At 47.8% G+C, this 25,075-nt stretch overlaps 1 protein-coding gene across 6 annotated transcripts in view; it reads left to right on the plus strand.

Annotated features, from left to right (window-relative positions):
* The window catches only part of KIAA1217 (KIAA1217 ortholog), a 392,222-nt gene that overhangs the window by 97,325 nt on the left and 269,822 nt on the right, over nucleotides 1–25,075 (plus strand). Inside the window, exon 1 of one of the 6 annotated variants that reach the window (XM_066585325.1) lies at nucleotides 4,302–4,670. The exons of the other annotated variants lie outside the window; for them this stretch is intronic. Coding sequence (XP_066441422.1) covers nucleotides 4,563–4,670 — 108 coding nt within the window. The 5' untranslated portion in view covers nucleotides 4,302–4,562. Of the gene's footprint in view, nucleotides 1–4,301; nucleotides 4,671–25,075 lie in introns of those variants that run through there. 6 annotated transcript variants of the gene reach the window in all.

The following is a 25,075-nucleotide window of genomic DNA, read 5'->3' on the forward strand; positions in this document are numbered from 1 at the left end:
ATTGAAAACAATGGGCTATGCGAAAAGCTGAGACGTGCAGCAATGATTTCCCACACCGAGATGCGGTATGGGAAAATGAAAAAAAGGAGTTTGGTACCGTTGGGGGGCTTTATATTGGGGAAACAGGACAAAAACTGAGAGCCAGGATGAAATCTCATCGCCACACAGTTAGCGAGGGAAAGACTGAATTACCTGTGGCAAAACCTTTTTGGATGTACTGAAGGGCAACTTCAAGTCGCAGTGTCACAGAAGAATTTGGAAGTATGGCCATTTTTGTTACCCTCAAGAATGGAATGAACCTCGGAGCGCAGTTCTTGCATCAGTGGAGAATATGAAAGGTCTGAAGGAGGTCAAGAAGGATGTCCTTAAGGAGGGCACCCAGGGGGCGTGTGGAGACACCTGAGAGGTGAGTGGGTCAGGGGAACGTGTCTCCTTAGGGAGACACATTCATCTCTTCCTAAGGAGAGAACCCAGAAAGGGTGCTATTCCCAATCATTGTTTTACAAACTCATACATTGATTTGAAGGAATGCTGCCATCCAGTAGGTGGCGCTGCAGATGTATTGTTCCATCCTCCTTTTTTGCAGGTCTGAAGAAGAGACTTCACATTCCTTTCACTTTCCTTGTCACTGAACTAATTATTTACTGTTATGGTCACCCCTCCCTGCTATTTATCTAAATGCTATTGACCCCAACATGCCTGTGCCCTCTTACTATTTTTATCTGGTATTTATCTAGTGCAAACTAAGTTCTCCATGTTCCTGCCCTCCCATGTGATCATGTGTATATATTAAATACCTCTTATGCCTGAGGAAGGACCCTGAGAGGATCGAAAGCTCGCTATAACATTGTGTATTTTTGTTAGTCATTAAAAGGTCTCATATCTACAAGATTACTTGGTTTCTCTTACTGAGAACAATCACATTTTGCGGTTTAGGAAAACATAGCTTATATATACGACTCCATTCAAAAGAATTGGGTTCATATTGGCGCGAGATTCGCAGGGCATAAATCTTGTGCGAGTTTCTTGGTCGTGTGAAACTGGCCTGAGGAGAAACCACTTTACAAAAAATATCCAAAAAGTTTCAACCTGGCTGTGTGCTGATTATGGAGGCACCATATGGCGACACACGGACGGTTCCATAGTGCAGAGCTGTGTGGACTGCATGTACGCCTGACAGTCTGTAGTTATTGCTCTGAAGGGCCCGGTGTACCCAGACATTACTGTACACAGATGGCCTATTCATTTTAATGGGCGCCATGTGATGCTTTTTGAGTGACGAGCAGTAGTTTTTATTGGTACCATATTGGGGTACATTTGGCTTTTTAAAAAATCACTTTTAGGCCTCCTTCCCACGAACGGATTTCCGCTGCGTTGCCCGCAGTTATTAGGTTCTATTGAACCTAATAGCTCAGTGCTCACGGTGCGGAATTCCACCGCGGAATTCCGCACCGTGAATTCACCTGTCCTCACTCGCGGCATCCTCTATTTGCCGCGGGTGTACGCGCGGACGGCTTCCATTGCAGTCAATGGAAGCCGTCCGTTAACGCTATCTTCCGCTCTAGCAAAGCGGAAGATAGCGTGAAAACGCTTCCCCGCCCACCGCGTCATGTGACGCGGCCGGCGCGTCATGTGACACGGCCGGCCGCGTCATGTGACACGGTGGGCGTGTCACATGACGTGGGCGGAGGTGGGCGGGGAAGCGTCATGCGGGAGCGAGGACGCCGGATCCGCAGGTAAGTATAGGGTCTCGTGGAGAGCGCCGTGACGGACTCCGCTGCGGAATTGTGCGGCGGAGCCCGTCACGGCCATGTGCAGCCGGCCTTATTGCATTTTTTTTGGGCGGGGAGGGGGGGCGAAATTAACAAAATAAGCATTTGGGCTCCATTTAAAAAAATGTTTTACTGTTTTTGCAAATATGTGTGTTATTTTAATATATATATATACACATACAAAGAGGAAAAAGTGTCAAAAAAGTGGTGGTGGGGGGGGTTGTACTTTTTATGTGTTTTCTTTTTTTTACTATTTCTTATGTCCCTGCCAAAGACTTGAACTAGAAAAGCTATGATTGCTATGATAATGCATTGCAGTACTTATCACAATAGCGATCACAGGCCACGGCATTGTCTGCAGTCCAGTTGCCATAGCACTCCATCGGCCCTTTGCGATTACATAGCGGAGAGCCAATGACATCACAGAGAGAGTGGGTTTCCTCTATGAACCCTTTACATTCCATAATCTACATTGATTGCAGCATGCAAGGGATTAACAGCAGGGATCAGTGTTCTCATGGATCCCCGCTGCTGCAGCCTGAAGCTGTCTGTCAGTCGCAGCCGGTTCATGTTGTGGGATGGTATGGGTTCACTTCTAGGCCTGCACCAAGTTTACTGCAGTGAATTCATATTGTGTGTATACCGTATATATTATATTCAAATACTAAAGCGCACAAGAGGATGATTTGCCCTCGGCGGGTCGCTCGTGCTCCCGGCGATCCTCCCATGGGAGCCGCTCCATCACATTCCACACGATCCCTCTCTATTTATAACACTATTAGAAGACAATTGGAAAGCTTTGGCTGCAGCCGTGGAGCAGGAAGTCTGGCTGGGATCCTGTGCCCCCTCCCCGTGACCCGGGGCTACACAATTAGCTGCCACACGTGCGCCGTCTGCAGTGTTACTGGAGCAGAGGGGCTCCTGCTGCAATGTCGGCTTTCTAAGCCCACTGCTCTTCTACTTCACCCTCCTCCAACTATATACTGTCTGCTCTCAAGGCACTCTTTACTGCCGGCGCCCTGCAGAGAATGGCGCACAGTTACTGCTAAATTGCACCTTTTGCTGCAAATCAATTTAGAAACATTAATTATTTGCACCATAAGGGCGCCTACCCACTGGCGTTTGCGATTTTCGTGCGTGAAAAACGCAGCGTTTTCGCGGCTTTTCCATTAATTTCCATTGACTTTCATGGGTGCATTAGGAGAAAAATAAGGACACATATGCAACTGACAGTTCCTATGTTAAAAAACGCAACGCAACGCAAAAAAAAACGCCAGTGGACAGGAGTACATTCAATTCTAATTGCTCTTGAGAAAAAATGCAAAACGCAAAGAAAAAAAATCGCCAGTGGGTGGGCGCCCTTAGGAATAGATGTTGTGCCTCGCATTCTGCTTTTCCAAAGGGGGCGGGGTTTGAGTGGAATTACCTTTTTAGACAGACTTAGGTCGGGCTCACATAAGCGATCCAGATTCCACATGACTGTGGACTCTTGCCATTGGGCATATGCCATACAGATTTTTTACCCGCAGCCCATCCGCAATGTCGATGGGCTGCAGGTTGGGCGGACCCCATTGACTTCAGTGAAGGCGTCTGCATGGAGTCTGCAGCAAAATAGAGCATGCTGCAATTTTTTCCTCCACGAGTGTGAAGAAAAAAGTGATTTTCATATACCTTTAATGCATGCAAGTTGCTCTGGATCCTCCATGCAGACGCCAGCTGCAATTCAAATCAGCCCATGTGAGACCGGCCTTAAAGGAGTATTTGTTATGAAAAGTTGCTGTCATAGCGTAAAAACTGCCCGCAATTCCGCATCAAAACCCTCTGTTAGACCTGCGCTTTTTGGTGTGGAAATCTGCAGCTGCAGATATAATTCCGTCTCGTGTTCCCTTTTGTACTCCAGAAGTGTTTATTCCCTGGTTGCCATGGATCTGTCCTGTAGATATTGCAGTTCTATAGGTCGGGCATGCTCAGTAAGAAAGGCGAGGGATGGCTTTTTTTCTCATCAGCTCTTGGGATGGATTGCTGACCAATAGCAGGGCAGCGCTTACCGGGGACGCGCTCAAGAAGGAAGTATAGAGCGGAGAATGTAGTTTGAAACGGCAGATTTGCAGGGATGCGGCGGCCATCTTGGAAAATAGTGATGTGGGGAAACATCAGAAATATGCAAGCAGGATAAGACTATTGATAAACCTCCATAGTGTCCAGCGGAGGTAAAGACATCAGACTGCGAGCGGGGAGGGGGGACTGATAGCAGAGCAGCGAAATAAGGAGACATTCAAAAAGTTACAATATTTATAGAAAAATATCAAAAAGAGCAAAAATCAATAATCAAAGTGCAGTAAGAGAATAGAATGCAAAGATAGTTCAGAAGGCAGAGAAGTTGGAGAGACCTGCTGGGGCAGAACACAGGAGCCCTCCGGAGCGGCGCTGCTCCTATGGACATAGTCAGACGGGGAGGGGCAGATAACCCAGAGGACATTGTTCTAGTCAAGACTCAGCAAACCTCTTGACTAGGAAGATGCAGCAGCACAGGGGAAGGAGAAGGTGCTAGAAAAAACTTTTTGAGAAAAAAAAACTTTTTGTTTTTGTTTTTCCTGCTTTTTTGTTGCTCTTTTTGTTGTTTTTGCATCATCCAGCCAATGTGAGAAGTAAGTTTACCAGGTGGGGTTGAAGTAACCATGGAGACGGCATGATCTCACGGTTGGGAGAGCATGTCAAGGCAGCGGAGTCAACATGTTGCAGCGGCAGAAGGTCCCATAAGTGCAAGGAAGTTTTCCAGAAAGTACAGGAATGAGATGGGGCCGCTGTTTACCTGACGGACTAAAAGGAATACAAGAGTTTTCTCTGGATCTAACTTTGGATTGTGACCTTTCTGGACCTCTTGTCACCTGCAGCCAGGTAACCGCACAACCCCCCCCCCCCCCCCCTTAATAAATAAGTAACTTCATGTGCCAAATCTTATCAGTGCGACATTCCACCCTCTATTTGCAGAGCATTATACCAGTGTTGGTATTTGTTTTGTTCTTGATAATGTGTTAACAGCTTTTTAAATATCTGCCAAGGTGCTGATGCAGCAGAACTGGCTTCGTCAGACACAGCAGAGCTGAGTTTGTCATTCAGCGCAACTCTCAGCACTATCATAATGTGCTATTTGCGTTCACACCATCAATCTGGACGTTGACGTGTGGCTTGGCAGGTAGATTTTAGGAGTCATGCTTTCATTCGACACCTTATTTTTACAGAGGTGCAACGCCTGATATTTACATAGGACTGCAGGTAAACCTCCTCCAGAGAGGATCAGCATGCACAAACAATGCAGCGCCAAAGAGTTACGCTGCGATTAGATGGAATGATCGTTCAGTATAAACGTGAGCCAACGACTGAAAGACAAACAAGAATCATGTGGTTCTCGTTCGTCGTTCAGTTTCAGCCGGCATAAAAATCAGCGCCGTGTTGTTTACGTCTCGCACTCGTTAAACGCTGATCGTTCAGCATTGTCCGACGGAATGGGAAACGCTGAATGATTAGTGAGCGAGAACAATATCCGTGCAGTCTAAACGGGGTGCCCGAGCGCGGACGGGCTGGTGATGTTGTCACCAGTTTGTTCGCTCGGGCAAACGACAATCGTGAGGTTTTCATTGTGTCTAAAAGGGTCTTAGGCCGGCTACACAAAAGCGTCAGTGCGACTGCGTATACCTTAGGCAACTTGTTTGCGCTGTGAATGAGGTGTTTTTGCGCGTGGATTGGCGTATTTTACTGGCCATGCTTATGTGCACAGCAAACGCACCAATTGCAGTCGCTAATTAGTTCCAGATGTGTTCTTTTTCCAGTGGAATTACGCAGTGTTTCACGCATCTCCTTGTGCATGGCGCACCCCCATTGCCTTTTATGGGGACCTTTGGTGCGCTAATATGCAGAAAGATGGAGCTTGTTCCATTTATTTTTGAATGGCTGAAAATGTGCATGAAAAATACGCGGATGTGAGCGGACCCCTTAATATAAATGGCTCTATTCACTGCGTATTGCATGCACAAATAATGTGTGCGCAAATACGCACAAAAATGCATAAGTGAGAAGGAAAGGTGCTTTTACATGGAACGATTATCATTCACATGACAACTTCAGCTCTGCTACATCCATTATTGAGAATGTATTTCAGTGTTACCTATATGAATGTACTTAGCCGTGGATGAAATATGATACGTCTGCGCGGTCGGCAGGTTTTAACAAGCTGGTAATTATACTGCAAATTAGTCAGTTTGAAACCAGTAAAGTAAAAGTGAAAACTGCCTCCAAGGAGGTGAAAACAGAAATGTAGAATAGCAGAGTTGGGTTTGCAGTAGCTGAGAACACTTGTAGAAGTAACTTAGTTGCTATTAAAAATTGGAAACTGCTTGTCTACAATGGGATACATGCACACAGATGTAGCAGAGCTGACATATTGCATTAGCTAGCATTAGATAAAGCGTTCGGTTTGTCATTTGGCACAACTTATCTGGATGTCATGAAGGGTTAACTAGGGAGAGGTCGGGGGCTACAGACTCATGAGAGCATGGCGGCTGCCCGACCAGAACAGCAGACAGACTGTAGGTACTGCCTGCGGGGTTGCTGCCCAGTTGAAGGTACACTATGGGGGTCACTATTACTACCTGGGACACTATTACTACCTGGGACACTACAGGGGGCACTATTACTACCTGGGACACTACAGGGGGCACTATTACTACTTGGGACACTACAGGGGACACTATTACTACCTGGGACATTACAGGGGGCACTATTACTACTTGAGACACTACAGGGGGCACTATTACTACTTGGGACACTACAGGGGACACTATTACTACCTGGGACATTACAGGGGGCACTATTACTACTGAGACCACTCAGAAAATCTGGGTAAAAAATAATCCTCTTCTTGTCCAATTCCTGGAAGATACTAGTCCATGTACATTTGCAGGGTCCTGTACATCTGACAGTACATGGAAGGGATGTTTGTATGCTGTCCAATCAAGTTGTACCCAAGAATATTTGGCGCAACTTTAAATTTGTTCATGTGCAGGTAGCCTCATGGTGATTGTCTGTGCCACAATGTGATTATTTTCAATGCTGCTGTTTTCTAAACATCTGTCTGGTGTTGAATACATTGTATCTACTGTTGCCAAATCGCAGTGATATGTTAGTGACTGCAGTGCAGGTAAGGCTGCTTTCACATCTGCATTCGGTTCAATTCGGGATTTTTGTCTCTCTGCTTCATTTTTTGAAATAAAAGAGAAAAAAAACCTGAAAAAATGGATCATTTTTTTCCCCCATTGATTTTAATAGGGTTTCAAAAAACGGAAAGCGAACGGAAAGGCTTCCATTCTGTCAGGTTTCCATTTTTTTGATGGAAAAATAATGCTGCCAAGAAAATGCTGCAAACAAAAAACGGAAACCTAACGGAATATAAGGATAGATTTTCTGTTTGCTTTCTGTTTCTTTTAAACCCCATTAAAATCAATGGGGGGAAAACTGATCGGGTTTTTTTTCTATTTTATTTGACTTTCACTCATCCAAAAATTGAGCAGAGGGACGGAAAACCCTGAACTGACCCTAACGCAGGCGTGACAGCAGCCGAATTCACATGGTCTGGTTTTACATGAAGGCGTTTCCTGCTGGTTTTCTCACTTTGTCTGATATTATAAATCTGCAGGGCATGTATAGTGGATGGGATGGTAAGGTGCGGTTGGGTTGTTGCGTGCGATCTAGTAGTAATAAACAGGATGTGAACAATGCAGGAATCATCGCCTGAGGTCTGGTCTGTAAAAGAACTGTGATTGCCATGAGATTATAGGATGACTGCATCAGGAATGAATGTATCCTCCGGCCCCCCAGTTGTCGCAGCCCGTGGGTCAGATTTACACAGGGCAGATTTCAATGCATCCTCTTCAGATTCCAAATGGATTTTGAAATTTTGATTCCTTTGTCCGCAGAACAGTTTTCTATTTTGCCTCAGTCCACTTTGAATCAGTGTTGGCCCAGAGAAGATGCCGACATTTCTGGATTGTGTTGCTATATGGCTTCTTGTTTGCATGATGCACCTTTAACTTGCATTTGCGGATTATATAGTGAACTTTGTTCCCAGACAATGATTTCTGGAGGTTCTCCTGAGTCCAGGCAGTGACTGGCATTACAGAATCATGCCTGATTTTAATGCATGCCGCCTGAGGGCCTGTTGATTTCTAGCATCCAGTATTGACCGCCGGCCTTGTCCCTTGTGAAGATGAATTTCTCCAGATTCTCAGAATCTTTTGATGATTTTATGGACTGTACATGGTGGGATAGTCAAAGTCTTCTTAATTTTACGTTGAGGAACTTTTTTCTGAAATTGTTCCACAATTTTCAGACCGTTTTCCACAGATTGGTGAACTCTAACAGGTTCTTTTCATGCACAGTCATGCTGTTTTTCGTTAGTATGACTTACTTTTCCAGCCTTTTGTTAAACCTGTCTCATGTTTTGTGAGATGTGTTGCTGCCATCAATTTCTAAATTTTTTTTTTTTTTTTTAATGAAATGAAAAAATGTCTCCTCCTCTTCCGATGTGTTTAATGTTCTGGTGAGTAAAATATAATTAGATGAGATTTACAAGTCATTGCATTCTTTTTTCTTTGCATTTTAATTACATTTTACATAGCGTCCCGACTTTTCTGGAATTGGGGTTGTATGTTTAGGAGTCCAGTGGGCGGTCCTAACCAGTGATCGGCAGCCTTCTCTATATGAATGTTCATACAGCGATACTAGAAGCTTGTCATTGACCAATGTGGATTTTAAGCCTATGGATACAATTTATATCTGGTATGAAGTCCAATCCATTTTCTCATCTTCCAGTTTTGTCTAATGATTTAGTGATCCATTAATGGCGGATTGTAATTTGATATAAACAAACTGAAAACTTTTCTTCTGAGTGTTGCAGAAAGCGCTATCATCCCACCAATACTAGATAATGACAGACGTTCATTAAAGGGCATTTCCTTCAATAACAATGAGTGGGAAATCGAAGTCCTTGCAGAGTCCCCTCATGTGTCTGACTCTATTATCTAAGTCTTGTACACAAGTATTAAATACAATTTATCACAGACCTTGAATTGAATATAAATCAGAATCATTGTACATATTTTTCCCTCTCACTGATCCGTTTATTCTGCTTGTCAGTTTTTACTGTACTTCTAAAATTCTTTTCATGAATCCCAGAATTGTTAAACTTCTCTATGTATGTATTAAAACCGTCATGCAAACATGTTACGGAGTAAATAAACCCCTTTCTCAGTAATCACTGGGCATAGACTATACATATTAGAATCAATATACGGCGGGGGATGACATAAACATAAAATATATAACACAGGATAAAAAATGGCGCAGACAAATAATTAAATACAAACATGAAAGGACCAACATTCATCAATAATATAAATGAATGAATGTTAATTATTGCATGGGAGCACATAATATATCAGCGACTCAATAATCGTGGGACGTTGTCTTTGTGTAACATGAATTTCTTGGGCGAAACAGTCAATATTATGTAATCCGGACTTTGGGCGGCCAATGAAGTTTGCAGACGTTTTGCTCCTCAAAACAAGCCTGAACACTGCGTGCCATATGACATGGTGGTCGGTCATGTTGGTAGAGACTAGGAAGTACCAAAGTATTCACACAGGGTAGGTGATGCCACATTGTCCGGGATGTCTTGATGTTGAGGGTGGACTTCACTATAACCAATGGCCCTAGTGCTTCCCAGCAGAACCCCCCCCCCCCCCCCTCCCCATAATAAAAATCACCTTTATTTATAAAGTACATGCATATTACATCGCATGATACTGAGTTCTGTACGCATTGGGGCTCAAAATCTATTGCCACCTAACTATGTTTTTTGGGGTGTGGGAGGAAACCCATGCAAACATGTGGGGAAACAGACAAATGGTATTAGTGTATCTTGAAGCCACCAGCCTGAGGGGTGGAGATGGGCTGAGGAGAAGGTAACGCCCAAAGATTCTCATTGGCAGATGCATACACACCCTTAGCGATATGCCCCTAGGTTGAGGAAAGCTTCTAATTGGCTGCATAGACACACTTTCAGGCTTCACAGACAGATACACATACCGTCTGACTTCAGAGGTCCCAGCGAGGTAGGAAGGGGGGGGGGGGTTACATCGGGAGCCGGCGGCGCGCAGCAGGAGCAGGGGAGCCGGCGGCTTCAGAGGTCCGGCAGGAGCAGGGGAGCCGGTGGCCACGGTTATCAGTGGCAGGAAGGGGGGGGGGGTTACAACGGGAGCCAGCGGCATGCGCCAGGAGCAGGTGAGCCGACAGCTGCAGATGTCCAGCCGCGGCACGAGCAGGGGAGCCAGCAGCCGCAATTATCAGCGGCAGGAAGGGAAGGTGTGACATCAGCCCCTCAGGCTGGTGGCGTCAAGATACAATAATACCCAGACAAACTGCATGCAGATGTTGTCCTTGGTGGGGTTTTTACCCAGGACACCAGTGCTGCAAGACAACAGTGCTATAACCGTGCTTCCATTCTCCAAACTTTACTGTTGGGATGATGCAGTTGTGTAGAAACCGCTTTCAAACCGCCACACCCAAGAGCTGCCATCTAATTGGAAGATGATGTACTGTGGTTCATCTGGTCACAATTGCTTCCACTAAGACCCCCTGAGTGAGGGCAGACAGTGTGTGTGATGTCTTCACAGCTCCTGCAAGGCTTCATTGTCCACATTCTGTCAGTTTATGAGGTCTCAATGAACGTGGCGGCACCGCACACACCGGATGGTCTCCATCTCCCTATAGCATGGCCAACAGCAGAACGTCCAGAAGCTGCGATGTCTGTACTGATTGATTGGTGTCTTCCTATCACCAGGCCCCGTTATCAGCTCTACTCCTGGTGACATCCCCCCAGGCAGACCCCGTTGTCAGCTCTACACCTGGTGACATCTCACCACTAGACCCCGTTGTCAGCTCTACACCTGGTAACATCCCCCCACCAGACCCCATTGTCAGCTCTACACCTGGTAACATCCCCCCACCAGACCCCATTGTCAGCTCTACACCTGGTGACATCCCCCCACCAGACCCCATTATCAGGTCTACACCTGGTGACATCCCCCCACCAGACCCCATTATCAGGTCTTCACCTGGTGACATCCCACCACTTGACCCCCTTCGTCAGCTCTACACCTGGTGACCTCCCCCCACCAAACCCCTTCGTCAGCTCTACACCTGGTGACATCCCATCAACAGACCCCATTGTCAGCTCTACACCTGGTGACATCCCCCCACCAGACCCCGTTGTCAGCTCTACACCTGGTGACGTCCCCCCATCAGACCCCGTTGTCAGCTCTACACCTGGTGACGTCCCCCCATCAGACCCCGTTGTCAGCTCTACACCTGGTGACGTCCCCCCATCAGACCCCGTTGTCAGCTCTACACCTGGTGAAGTCCCCCCATCAGACCCCGTTGTCAGCTCTACACCTGGTGAAGTCCCCCCATCAGACCCCGTTGTCAGCTCTACACCTGGTGACGTCCCCCCATCAGACCCCGTTGTCAGCTCTACACCTGGTGACATTCCCCCACCAGACCCCGTTGTCAGCTCTACACCTGGTGACATTCCCCCACCAGACCCCGTTGTCAGCTCTACACCTGGTGACATTCCCCCACCAGACCCCTTTGTCAGCTCTACACCTGGTGACATCCCCCCACCAAACCCCTTTGTCAGCTCTACACCTGGTGACATCCCATCAACAGACCCCATTGTCAGCTCTACACCTGGTGACATCCCATCAACAGACGCCGTTGTCAGCTCTACACCTGGTGACATCCCATCAACAGACGCCGTTGTCAGCTCTACACCTAGTGACATCCCAACACCAGACGCCGTTGTTAGCTCTACATCTGGTGACATTCCCGCACCAGACCCCATTGTCAGCTTTACATCTGGTGGCATCCCCCCACTAATCCCGCTGTCTGCTCTACACCTGGTGACATCCCTCCACCAGACCCCGTTGTCAGCTCTACAGCTGGTGACATCCCTCCACCAGACCCCGTTGTCAGCTCTACACCTGGTGACATCCCCCCACCAAACCCCGTTGTCAGCTCTACACCTGGTGACATCCCATCAACAGACCCGATTGTCAGCTCTACACCTGGTGACATCCCATCAACAGACCCCATTGTCAGCTCTACACCTGGTGACATCCCACCACCAGACCCGGTTGTCAGCTCTACACCTGGTGACATCCCCCCACCAAACCCCGTTATCAGCTCTACACCTAGTGACATCCCAACACCAGACGCCGTTGTTAGCTCTACATCTGGTGACATTCCCGCACCAGACCCCATTGTCAGCTTTACATCTGGTGGCATCCCCCCACTAATCCCGCTGTCTGCTCTACACCTGGTGACATCCCTCCACCAGACCCCGTTGTCAGCTCTACACCTGGTGACATCCCCCCACCAAACCCCGTTATCAGCTCTACACCTGGTGACATCCCCCCACCAGACCCCGTTGTCAGCTCTACACCTGGTAACATTCCACCACCAGACCCCGTTGTCATCTCTACACCTAGTGACATCCCAACACCAGACGCCGTTGTTAGCTCTACATCTGGTGACATTCCCCCACCAGACCCCATTGTCAGCTTTACACCTGGTGGCATCCCCCCACTAATCCCGCTGTCTGCTCTACACCTGGTGACATCCCCCCACCAGACCCCGTTGTCAGCTCTACAGCTGGTGACATCCCTCCACCAGACCCCGTTGTCGGCTTTACACCTGGTGGCATCCTCCCACCAGATCCCGTTGTCAGCTCTACACCTGGTGACATCCCCCCCCTAGACCCCAGTGTCAGCTCTATACCTGGTCACATCGCACCACCAGACCCTGTTGTCGGCTCTACACCTGGTGACATCCCACCACCAGACCCCGTTGCCAGCTCTACACCTGGTTATATCCCACCACCAGACCCCGTTGCCAGCTCTACACCTGGTTATATCCCACCACCAGACCCCGTTGTCAGCTCTACACCTGGTGACATCCCCCCACCAGACCCTGTTGTCGGCTCTACACCTGGTGACATCCCACCACCAGACCCTGTTGTCGGCTCTACACCTGGTGACATCCCACCACCAGACCCCGTTGCCAGCTCTACACCTGGTTATATCCCACCACCAGACCCCGTTGCCAGCTCTACACCTGGTTATATCCCACCACCAAACCCCGTTGTCAGCTCTACACCTGGTGACATCCCATCAACAGACCCCATTGTCAGCTCTACACCTGGTGACATCCCACCACCAGACCCGGTTGTCAGCTCTACACCTGGTGACATCCCCCCACCAGACCCCGTTATCAGCTCTACACCTGGTGACATCCCCCCACCAGACCCCGTTGTCAGCTCTACACCTGGTAACATTCCACCACCAGACCCCGTTGTCATCTCTACACCTAGTGACATCCCAACACCAGACGCCGTTGTTAGCTCTACATCTGGTGACATTCCCCCACCAGACCCCATTGTCAGCTTTACACCTGGTGGCATCCCCCCACTAATCCCGCTGTCTGCTCTACACCTGGTGACATCCCCCCACCAGACCCCGTTGTCAGCTCTACAGCTGGTGACATCCCTCCACCAGACCCCGTTGTCGGCTTTACACCTGGTGGCATCCTCCCACCAGATCCCGTTGTCAGCTCTACACCTGGTGACATCCCCCCCCTAGACCCCAGTGTCAGCTCTATACCTGGTCACATCCCACCACCAGATCCCGTTGTCAGCTGTACACCTGGTAACATTCCCCCCACCAGACCCCGTTGCCAGCTCTACACCTGGTTATATCCCACCACCAGACCCTGTTGTCGGCTCTACACCTGGTGACATCCCACCACCAGACCCCGTTGCCAGCTCTACACCTGGTTATATCCCACCACCAGACCCCGTTGCCAGCTCTACACCTGGTTATATCCCACCACCAGACCCCGTTGTCAGCTCTACACCTGGTGACATCCCCCCACCAGACCCTGTTGTCGGCTCTACACCTGGTGACATCCCACCACCAGACCCTGTTGTCGGCTCTACACCTGGGGGCATCTGATGATTTCCGTACTGGGTTCTCCTGTGTGATCCTCCTCTTTAGGGCTTATTTACACGAGCGTATATTGGTTAGGTTTTCACGCCTGGCCGATATACGCTTCCATCTGGGCAGTCCCCCCTTCCCCTCCCCGGCTCTCTGCCTCTCTGCTCCAGTCTGGCGTTTGCAATGGGAGTGGACGGCCATTGCTGGCTATCGACAAGGGGTGGGATCTTAGCTCTGCCCTGTCCCGCCCACTCCCATTGCAAACCCCGTTGTCGGCTTTACACCTGGTGGCATCCTCCCACCAGATCCCGTTGTCAGCTCTACACCTGGTGACATCCCCCCCCTAGACCCCAGTGTCAGCTCTATACCTGGTCACATCGCACCACCAGACCCTGTTGTCGGCTCTACACCTGGTGACGTCCCCCCATCAGACCCCGTTGTCAGCTCTACACCTGGTGAAGTCCCCCCATCAGACCCCGTTGTCAGCTCTACACCTGGTGAAGTCCCCCCATCAGACCCCGTTGTCAGCTCTACACCTGGTGACGTCCCCCCATCAGACCCCGTTGTCAGCTCTACACCTGGTGACATTCCCCCACCAGACCCCGTTGTCAGCTCTACACCTGGTGACATTCCCCCACCAGACCCCGTTGTCAGCTCTACACCTGGTGACATCCCCCCACCAGACCCCTTTGTCAGCTCTACACCTGGTGACATCCCCCCACCAAACCCCTTTGTCAGCTCTACACCTGGTGACATCCCATCAACAGACCCCATTGTCAGCTCTACACCTGGTGACATCCCATCAACAGACGCCGTTGTCAGCTCTACACCTGGTGACATCCCATCAACAGACGCCGTTGTCAGCTCTACACCTAGTGACATCCCAACACCAGACGCCGTTGTTAGCTCTACATCTGGTGACATTCCCGCACCAGACCCCATTGTCAGCTTTACATCTGGTGGCATCCCCCCACTAATCCCGCTGTCTGCTCTACACCTGGTGACATCCCTCCACCAGACCCCGTTGTCAGCTCTACAGCTGGTGACATCCCTCCACCAGACCCCGTTGTCAGCTCTACACCTGGTGACATCCCCCCACCAAACCCCGTTGTCAGCTCTACACCTGGTGACATCCCATCAACAGACCCGATTGTCAGCTCTACACCTGGTGACGTCCCACCACCAGACCCGGTTGTCAGCTCTACACCTGGTGACATCCCCCCACCAGACCCCGTTATCAGCTCTACACCTGGTGACATCCCCCCACCAGACCCCGTTGTCAGCTCTACACCTGGTAACATTCCACCACCAGACCCCGTTGTCATCTCTACACCTAGTGACATCCCAACACCAGACGCCGTTGTTAGCTCTACATCTGGTGACATTCCCCCACCAGACCCCATTGTCAGCTTTACACCTGGTGGCATCCCCCCACTAATCCCGCTGTCTGCTCTACACCTGGTGACATCCCCCCACCAGACCCTGTTGTCAGCTCTACAGCTGGTGACATCCCTCCACCAGACCCCGTTGTCGGCTTTACACCTGGTGGCATCCTCCCACCAGATCCCGTTGTCAGCTCTACACCTGGTGACATCCCCCCCCTAGACCCCAGTGTCAGCTCTATACCTGGTCACATCGCACCACCAGACCCTGTTGTCGGCTCTACACCTGGTGACATCCCACCACCAGATCCCGTTGTCAACTGTACACCTGGTAACATTCCCCCCACCAGACCCCGTTGCCAGCTCTACACCTGGTTATATCCCACCACCAGACCCTGTTGTCGGCTCTACACCTGGTGACATCCCACCACCAGACCCCGTTGCCAGCTCTACACCTGGTTATATCCCACCACCAGACCCCGTTGTCAGCTCTACACCTGGTGACATCCCCCCACCAGACCCTGTTGTCGGCTCTACACCTGGTGACATCCCACCACCAGACCCTGTTGTCGGCTCTACACCTGGGGGCATCTGATGATTTCCGTACTGGGTTCTCCTGTGTGATCCTCCTCTTTAGGGCTTATTTACACGAGCGTATATTGGTTAGGTTTTCACGCCTGGCCGATATACGCTTCCATCTGGGCAGTCCCCCCTTCCCCTCCCCGGCTCTCTGCCTCTCTGCTCCAGTCTGGCGTTTGCAATGGGAGTGGACGGCCATTGCTGGCTATCGACAAGGGGTGGGATCTTAGCTCTGCCCTGTCCCGCCCACTCCCATTGCAAACCGCTCAAAGGGGAGGAGAGAGACAGAGAGCCGGTGAGGGGGAGGGAAGGGGGGAACTGCTTAGATGGAAGCGTATATCAGCCGGCCGTGAAAATGGCAGCCTATATACGCTCATGTAAATACCTATTGCTCACACATCACTGACCGCACCGGACTGCTGGGGGGCCAGTACTTTTGTCAATGTAGTGTACATATTCCACTTCACCCCATATGATGGAGGAATTCTCGCTCAGGATTATTGTAGCGTCCTATAGAGGCTCCATACTGTGCTCACTGGGTGCCTATAGCCCATACTGTGCTCACTGGGTGCCTATAGCCCATACTGTGCTCACTGGGTGCCTATAGCCCATACTGTGCTCACTGGATGCCTATAGCCCATACTGTGCTCACTGGATGCCTATAGCCCATACTGGCACAGCCCCTGGCATGAGGATCCGTCAGTCCAAGCGCACACATAATGGAGCTGTTATGCCGCTCCCGGAAACTTTTCTCACCCCCAAGAACTACTTTTTTTTACCATGATCTCTATATATTCCGTCATTATAAAATTCAGGACATCTACAATAGAAGACGAAACCTTTTTTGTACAATGTGACGGTTTTGTTATTTTGAAGACCCAGAATACTTTGCACATTTCATTACTTTGAAAATCTCCATAGGACGCATGTACCAAACTCTGAACCTACCAGCCTGCCGCAGACCGCTGTCCCCGGCCCCCGCAGCCGCTCTGCACTTTAGAAGTTCTCCGCATTAATTGAAAGGTGGAAGGTATCATTGATCCTGATGCACCCGTTGGAGGCCGGCCTTCTTCTCTCATCCGATCTGCGTTTATTTCTACTCTAAACTTCTATTTACAAAATAACCAAAAAGGCACGAGTTAATTATTACGGTATTTGGGGTCACAGGTCAATTTCTGCAATTGCTTGCACAGGATTAGGGTATGCCTATTAGAAGGTTGGACATTGAGCTACCTTCCAATAGGTGGCAGTGTAGAGGCATTGTACCATCACTCATTTGCATACCAAACTTCCCAGAGAAGTATTGCATGTCTCCTCAAGCCTACTTGGTGGTCTCCACAAAGAGAAATTGTATTCTCTTCTGCCCCAGGATTAGAATATACATGGCTGCTTTTTCCTAAACAAATAGCGCCACACTTGATGACAGGTTGTTTTTGATACAGCAACTCAGCTGACATGGGCCGCCCTACCGCTGCGGCTCACCTATCACTGGAGCTGCGTTTGGCCATCACTGTTCCTTATGTCCGGCGTAATCCACACGGGTTTAACTCGCAGCACACCTCAGGGTTCTTCAAACCAAACCGAAAAGGGGACTAATAAGTCCAACGGGTGCACGCCAGCAATGTGGGGGTCAGAGCCTCAGAAGACCCCCCCAAAGTATATCACAGTATCTCACAAAAAGGTTCGTGGAAGCATCCAGGGCGTAATGCAAAAATAAATAATTTATTCCTCCAAGAACATGCTACGTTTCGACCCTCGAGAAAAGACCCCATGAGGGTCGAAACGTAGCATGTTCTTGGAGGAATAAATTATTTATTTTTGCATTACGCCCTGGATGCTGCCACGAACCTTTTTGTGAGATACCCTTATGTAAGGCGTGCCAGGCTCTGTCCACTGCACACTGTATATCCCCTGCCTGCTTTGTCACTGCTGCCTATAGGGTGCATGTGTTCTCCAGCCCCCTGTCTTAAAGGGCCAGCATGTGTTCTCCAGCCCAAGTGACGCCAATTTCTGGCATATTATAGTAAATTTGTTGTAGACAGCCTCCTTTTCCATTTGGCTCCACCCATATTTTTTTAAAAAGAAGCAAAAACAGTGGAAAAGGACTATAGAAGACACTTTTACATTGGTCAACAGTCGTCCCAGCAGTGATTGCTCCTGTGCCTTTATACAGGATTAGCGCTCAGTGAATGAATTTCCAGTACAGTAAGAAAAATGTATAAAATACAGAATATAATCCACCAGTAAGGAGAGGAAGGTCATCAGGCACTGAGCCTATAATAAAGGGGACTGGAGGTGCTTTAAAGGCACTATATTATCGATTTTCTTTTAAACTATTATTAAAACCAGATAGTGAAGCATTTTCCATTTGCTAATCTGTTTTAATTTCTAACTGTAGAATGTTTGATTCTGTTGTCCATAGATGACTGTGGGGGCGGCCATCATGCCTGGGCTTTATTTAGCAGCATTTAGAACCTTTATGTTACGATCATGACCAAAAAGTACGCACACACACAGGTGCATACGGATTTCTGGCAAACTGACCCTGTGCTACCGGGAGGATGGCAAAGCCCTACCTGAGCGAGGACATTGCCCCAATAAGGGCAGCCCAGCTGTTTTCGGATCTGGGCCCTAGCTGATCCTAGGAGTCACACACCAGAACAGGACGCATTCACATGCTACATGACAGGAACTGAACCACAAGACACACAAGAGCCAGAATACACAGCATACAGCAGCCACAATGCAACCACTAGTAACAGGAAGCTGAATATAAATACCAGGTAATAGTTGACATTTTGTACAAAGCGTGGAAGCTAGCAGGCCAAACTTCATGGCTCCTGGTTATACCACTAGTCCCTACACTAACAAGGAGTCCAGCAGAACTGGACAGAGATCACACAGAACGCTGCAACAGGACAGGACACAGATCGCAGGTCACACAGCACGCTAACACAAAACTGACAGAATATAAACGAACAAATGGACATGAACCAGCAAGACACAGATCACACAGCAAGCATCAACAGACAAGGATTCATGACTGCTCACCCTGAACACTAGACAGAGACTGACCAGGAGTTGGGTTTCTATGTGAGAACAGACCCAGGAGATTGGCTAGCAGGAAGTACCACACCCAGCCAGCTCAATCAATTAACCCTGTGAGGGCTGTGCTGCTAGGAAGCTTAGATCTACAGATCCCAGCAGCACACGTAACACTTTAAGAAAGATGTTTTACAGCAGCTTCATGGGCCATTCACACAATGGACAGGAGGAAATCCATTGGCTTTAGAGACTGTTCTAGGCGTGTGATCTCTGCAGGAGTCATTTTGAAAGGAGGGGGAGAAGTAGTGACAGCTTATCACCTATTGTGAATGGTGTATCCTATGTTGTCTATATATAGGTGTCTCCTCTCAGTGTAATCCTGCCTGTGATGATAATGAGATGACAGCTGAGAGGTTTTCTCTGCAGAACATGAAGTATCAGACTAATATTAGGCTGGTCAGTGATCAGTGTGCTGGAAGGGGAGGAGGTGAGCTGTGGCTATTGTTATCTATATATAGCTTTCACCTCTCAGTGCAATCCTGCCTGTGATGATAATGAGATGACAGCTGAGAAGTTTTCTATACAGAATAGGAAGTGTCAGACTATTATTAGGCTTAGTGGTCAGTGTACAGGGAGGGGAGGAGGTGCGCTGTGACATCACCTATTGTGAATGGTGGATCCTGTGTTATCTATATATAGCTTTCACCTCTCAGTGTAATCCTACCTGTGATGTTAGTGAAATGACTGCTGCAATTTTTTCCCCACAGATCAGGAAGTATCAGCCTATTTGTAGGCTCTGGGGTCAGTGCGAAAAATGCAGGTTTTCAGCATTTTTCAAAAATGTAGATTGTGACCAAAAATGTAGAAAAAAAAATCAACAATAATTCTTAGGAAATATATTTAACACAAAAATTTAATTTATGTAATAGGTCATTTTCTGTTGACATTACCTGTAAGCTTCATACACTGATATGCTGCAGGTATATACCATGCTTGTAAATCACTCTTTTGAACCCGCACATGTGACCTATTGAGCTCCTGTTGACTTCTGTTGGTTAGATGCTTCCACAACTTGAAACTTCCACTTAGCTATGGAATATTACATTCCCAGCAGAAGCCTTGGGTCGGACTGCCCAAATTTAGCACAAGAGGATCTTCTGAGACAACATAAGGATTGACACAGTAATGGACCCCAAATACAGCTGCAAATAACCCCATTTAGATCTGATTTTGGAGCCAATTACATGTCACTAGGGTTTGTTTCATGTGGGATATATCACAAATTACCCATTAGAGCTTATTGATCATCCAATTAAAAATAGTCATGCCCACATGGATCCATGTTATTGACTAAGCAGTGAAGGAGGCGCTATACCTCAACGGTGATTTGACGAATTTGGTCTGTTACTGTCATAAAACTACACTCTTCTCCACTCCTTGACCACATTCGATTGATTCTTCTGTCATTTCCATAGCAACTTGAGGTTTTTATTGGGGTGGGTTGTGGCCCAAAGCCCAAGCCTTCTCCTTTCTCACCCAGGCTTGGGATTGTCAATGACGGTCTTGAACAAGAAGCAACACTAGTTGGTTTAGGGATGAACTGTAAGAAGACATATATGCAAGTTGGATGCGCCACATCCACGAATGCCTCAGTCACAATCGACCAACATCAGCAGAGATCGATTGGCTTGTCTACTTAGGCAGTACAATTACCAATGACAGGGATGCCGAACAGAATGTCCAGTGTCTTATTGGGAAGGCCCAGGTGGCCTTCATTACAAATGAAGATACAACTTCTGAACACTATCGTGATCCTAGCAGAACTATATACATAGAAAGCAACGACACATATCAACCGGCGACGCAATGTTTTCCAACATTTTAAGGTCATTTACCCTGGTCAGGTTACAATAGAAGAAATCTACCGCCGCTCTGAAATGTCACTCCACTCCCGAGTCATCGAAGGCCAACTCCGTTTTGCTGGACACATTCTACGCCTCCCTGAGACAAGACAGATAGGAATCCGAAAAATGGGAAGCGTTGGAGGTGAAAGCAAAAGATCACCTGGTGACACTACTTAAGCACTGTTGACCTTTCATTAGATGATGGTGAAACTGCGGCCTTTGATCGCCAACGACGGCATTCTTTTGTCAACCAATATGCCGAAAGGTGTGGGAGAACCTAAACTAAGCCTAAACCATGTGGGTCCTTGGAATAATCTCCTCTGCTGGGCCCACAGAACCCCATTCCGAATCACATTCTGATACTTTGTTCCTTTTCAAAAACTCTTCTTTGTTTCTTTTTGTTTATTACACATCTGTCCTCCAGAAAATAATGGCTTATTTCATAGCATGAAGAAGACCAGTAAATGACCCGGGGAATTCTATCAGGGAAGCAGCGGGTGGAAAGGCTCCTGTTAGAGGATTTGGGCCCATTACTTGTACACGGGGGGTGGGAAAGGTGATGCATTCAAGTAATTTACAGTCAACAAAGACTGGAAAGAAATCAGTGAACTGGAGAATTAATCCCCTTCCTTGTTTACCTCGGTCACCTGCTGAGTCTACAAAAACAGTGATAAAGTCATCCTTGCTTGTCATCCTTTACAAAAAGGAGTTAATACCGCAAACGGGCAGACAATGCTGGGTGCTTATGATCTGCAATTTGCTATGTGGGTCATTAAAGACCTTGTATCCTAATTATTCTAAGACCTCCAAGTCTAGAGGTGATCATAGACGAGAGAAAGGAGTAGCTCTCTGACGATGGACAGCTTTAGTCAGTTTATGGCATATCCAAAGCATATTCTAGAAACTCTTGGGCTTCCTCACCTATTAGGAGAATGAGGGTGCCGTGACTCTTACTGTGTGTCTCCTGATATGTTTTCTGCTTTTCCCATAGAATTGAATGGAAAAATGTGATAACATGGTGCTTTCCATTGAAATCTATGGAAATTACAGAATGGTCCCAGCTGCAACCTGCAGTGCTCTCCTTTTCCATTCAATTATGGTTCTGTATTCATGTTATAATCTTGATTCTGGTGCTGGATTTATATACTGAGCTTGGTTGCAGTGCTGTATTTATAAATTGAGCTTGGTTCTAGTGCTGTATTTATGCTATGGGCTTGGTTTTGGTGCTGTATTTATATATTGAGTGATACTGGTGCATCTTGTCTCCACTATGGGTAGAGACAAGGGTTTGTCCTGGTAGAGTGCAAGGGAATGCCCCTAGCTGCGGATTGGCTAAATTGCTGACAGTGTCTTACTGCAGACGGCCGCCGCACAGCAGGCGGAGGAAGTGGAGTCCGAGATTGTGGCCGGCTACGTTGACGCTAGCAGAACACACTGACTGACAGCCATCTGGGGATAGAGACAGGGACACAGACAGCGTGTCCAGCTGCAGCCCGCCCGCACGTAAGCTGATATAGCAGCGCTGGTGGGGAGATTCACAGCGGGGGACAGACAGTGCTGGAGCATGGAGGGGAGAAGGCAGATCCCTGGGAAGATAGCTGATGATCTGTTAGACCGCCGGTAATGGGAGAGACTAACAGCAATGCAGACAGTGCATCGCTGATGTGAGGCCGGTGGGGAGAATGACAGGGGGAGATGGACAGAAGGCAGAGCAGTAGGGACACTGACAGGAGTCGGCAGGGGAGATTCTGTTAGACTCGCGCAGAAGGGAGGGCATAGCGCGAATGACAGCAGCCGAGCCGGACGGAATGTGAGGTAGTCAATCAGCAGCTGTGGGCGTTCCAGTAAACTCCACCAGGACTAACCCTTGTCTCCACCCATTGTTCCGGTGGAGACAAGATGCACCAGTACAATATTGAGCTTGGTTCTAGTGCTGTATTTATGCTTTGGGCTTAGTGCTGGTGCTGCATTTATGTACTGAGCTCAGTTCTGATGCTGCATTCAAGTTATGAGGTTGGTTCTGCTGCAGTGTTTATTCACTGAGTTGTTGTGGTATAGGTATGCTATGCTCCTGCTGCTTTCTGCACATATAGATAGATAGATACACATATAAATATAATAGATTTATCTACGCCAATAAATTTCAGGGGAAATATCTAGTTGGCCGTGGTTCAAAGTAATTAAACAAAAAAAAAAAAGAATAAGCAACCGCTACATTTGCAGCATAGCAAAGCCAGAGAAAATGTGGTATATAATATGAAAATAGAGGTCATGAGTGTTGTGTCAGTATCCAGTAGTTAATGCCATTGCGCCCAATAACATAATGATCTATCGACGTGAACACATTTCTTTTGTGAAAATTCGGGTAGCTTGTGGCAATTCATCTCGGACTCGTAGCTCCGTGCCCATCTCATCCATTGTGGTAATGTATTTCCAGTGGAGCAATGTGTGACTGTTCTCAGTAAGAGAAGCCAAGTAATCTTGTAGATATGAGACCTTTTAATGGCTAACAAAAATGCATGATGTTACAGTGAGCTTTCAGGTCTTCTATCGACCCTTCATCAGGCTAAATGAAACTGGTTTGGATGGGGCACATATATAATATACAAATGCAGAGACAACCCCCCTCTTGATCTAAATACAAATGTTAAAACACAGAAATTTGAGACTGTTTTGCACTAGAAACTTACAATACCAGACAAACTGAGCTGAGAGATAAATACTTAATCAGTCCAATGAGCTCAGGAATGTGACAGTTTTATGATGTGCATTATCTCTCCTTCAACCTGCACATATGTGGAGGTGGAACAGTACCTCTGCAGCAGCATCTATTGGATGGCAACAAGAATTTGGGAGTATAAATTTATGACCATGTTTGATACCCTCAAGAATGGAATGAACCTCAACACAGGATTCTTGCATAAAAGGGAGAATATGAAAGGTCTGAAGGAGGTCAAGAGGGATGTCTTTTTCCCAATCATTGTGGGGGGGTTTTTTGTCAAAAATTGATTTGTAAGAATGTTGCCATTAGTCTAAGACCGATGACCGAGCCTCGTTGAAAGTCGCTCAGATCGCTGGATTTTCTAATGTGGATTCACACTGAAACTAATCCACGAAAAACTTGTCACGTGAATTTATGTTGCACTCCGGGGTCACGGGGAGAATTTACATACATGGAAGCGCCAATCATGAGAGGGCCGGGGGCTCCATTAAAGAGCCATTCAGTGTATATCAGACAGGCTCCCATGACTGATCAAGCGGTATGATATCTGCTACTCTGCATCTCCGTGTAGTTACTTCTGATGACTGTCAGGATCATATTCGCTGCTCAGTAAACTATATAAATCCGCCAGCATTTGGTCTGGTGTCTCCATGAACGCTCTGACATTTCAGCACCAGTCGTCACAACGCCTACAAATGTCTTAAAAGGAAACATTTTCCATACATAGACGTTACTTTTCTCTATTATTTGCATTATTCCACACTTTCTGTTATTGATTTTGATTGACAAAAAATACATTTTAGACAGCCCGGCATCTGCTTTACAGGCGCCCACATTGACAAAGTGTTAAAAGCTCCGCTCACTACTAGAAAGCTGCGACAAGCTGTGCTCTCATCACACAGGACAGGGATCTATAATGCAAAACTGCTTTTTAAAGGGGAATTCCATTCTAATCATGCTGTGTTATATACAATGATCAGTGTCAATCGGGAGAACGATGGGACCAAGGGCCACCGGGGAAATACACTTTGTCAAAAAAACTCAAGCAAACCCCGTCCTGTGGTTCCATCTCAGGCAGATCTGTAAATGATGAGAGTTGTGGTGATTAGATGGACTGTTTTGTCACCGGAGGCCCTAAAAGTGTTTCCCCCCTTGGCCTATAAGAGGCTCTCGGAGGCTCCTTGTGTGTAGTGACCTCTTCTTCCACTTGTGTAGAGCTTGTTGACCACTAGACGCCTCTACGACGCAGAGAAGAGATTTCAGCCCCTTACCAGAGTCTGACAGGGGCGCATTATTAGGATGTGAGAAGCTGGAGGGTCATATTAATGAATTGTCCCCAACCGGCCGTTCTGACCAGACTGCAGACTATTCGGAGGTGTTGGTACCAGTGGTTGGGGGCACACAAGGTGATGAGGCTCAGGATGGCTCCTACAGACCACCAGTAGAGCGGACCGTCTGACCAGACTGTTAGGGGGTGTTGGGACCAGTGGATGTGTGAGGGCACACAAGGTGACCGGGCTCAGAACCTCCAACCAACCACCAGTAGAGAGGAGGGTCTGACCAGACT

The sequence above is a fragment of the Eleutherodactylus coqui genome, chromosome 12 (assembly GCF_035609145.1).
Source record: "Eleutherodactylus coqui strain aEleCoq1 chromosome 12, aEleCoq1.hap1, whole genome shotgun sequence".
Classification (NCBI taxonomy): Eukaryota; Metazoa; Chordata; class Amphibia; order Anura; family Eleutherodactylidae; genus Eleutherodactylus; species Eleutherodactylus coqui.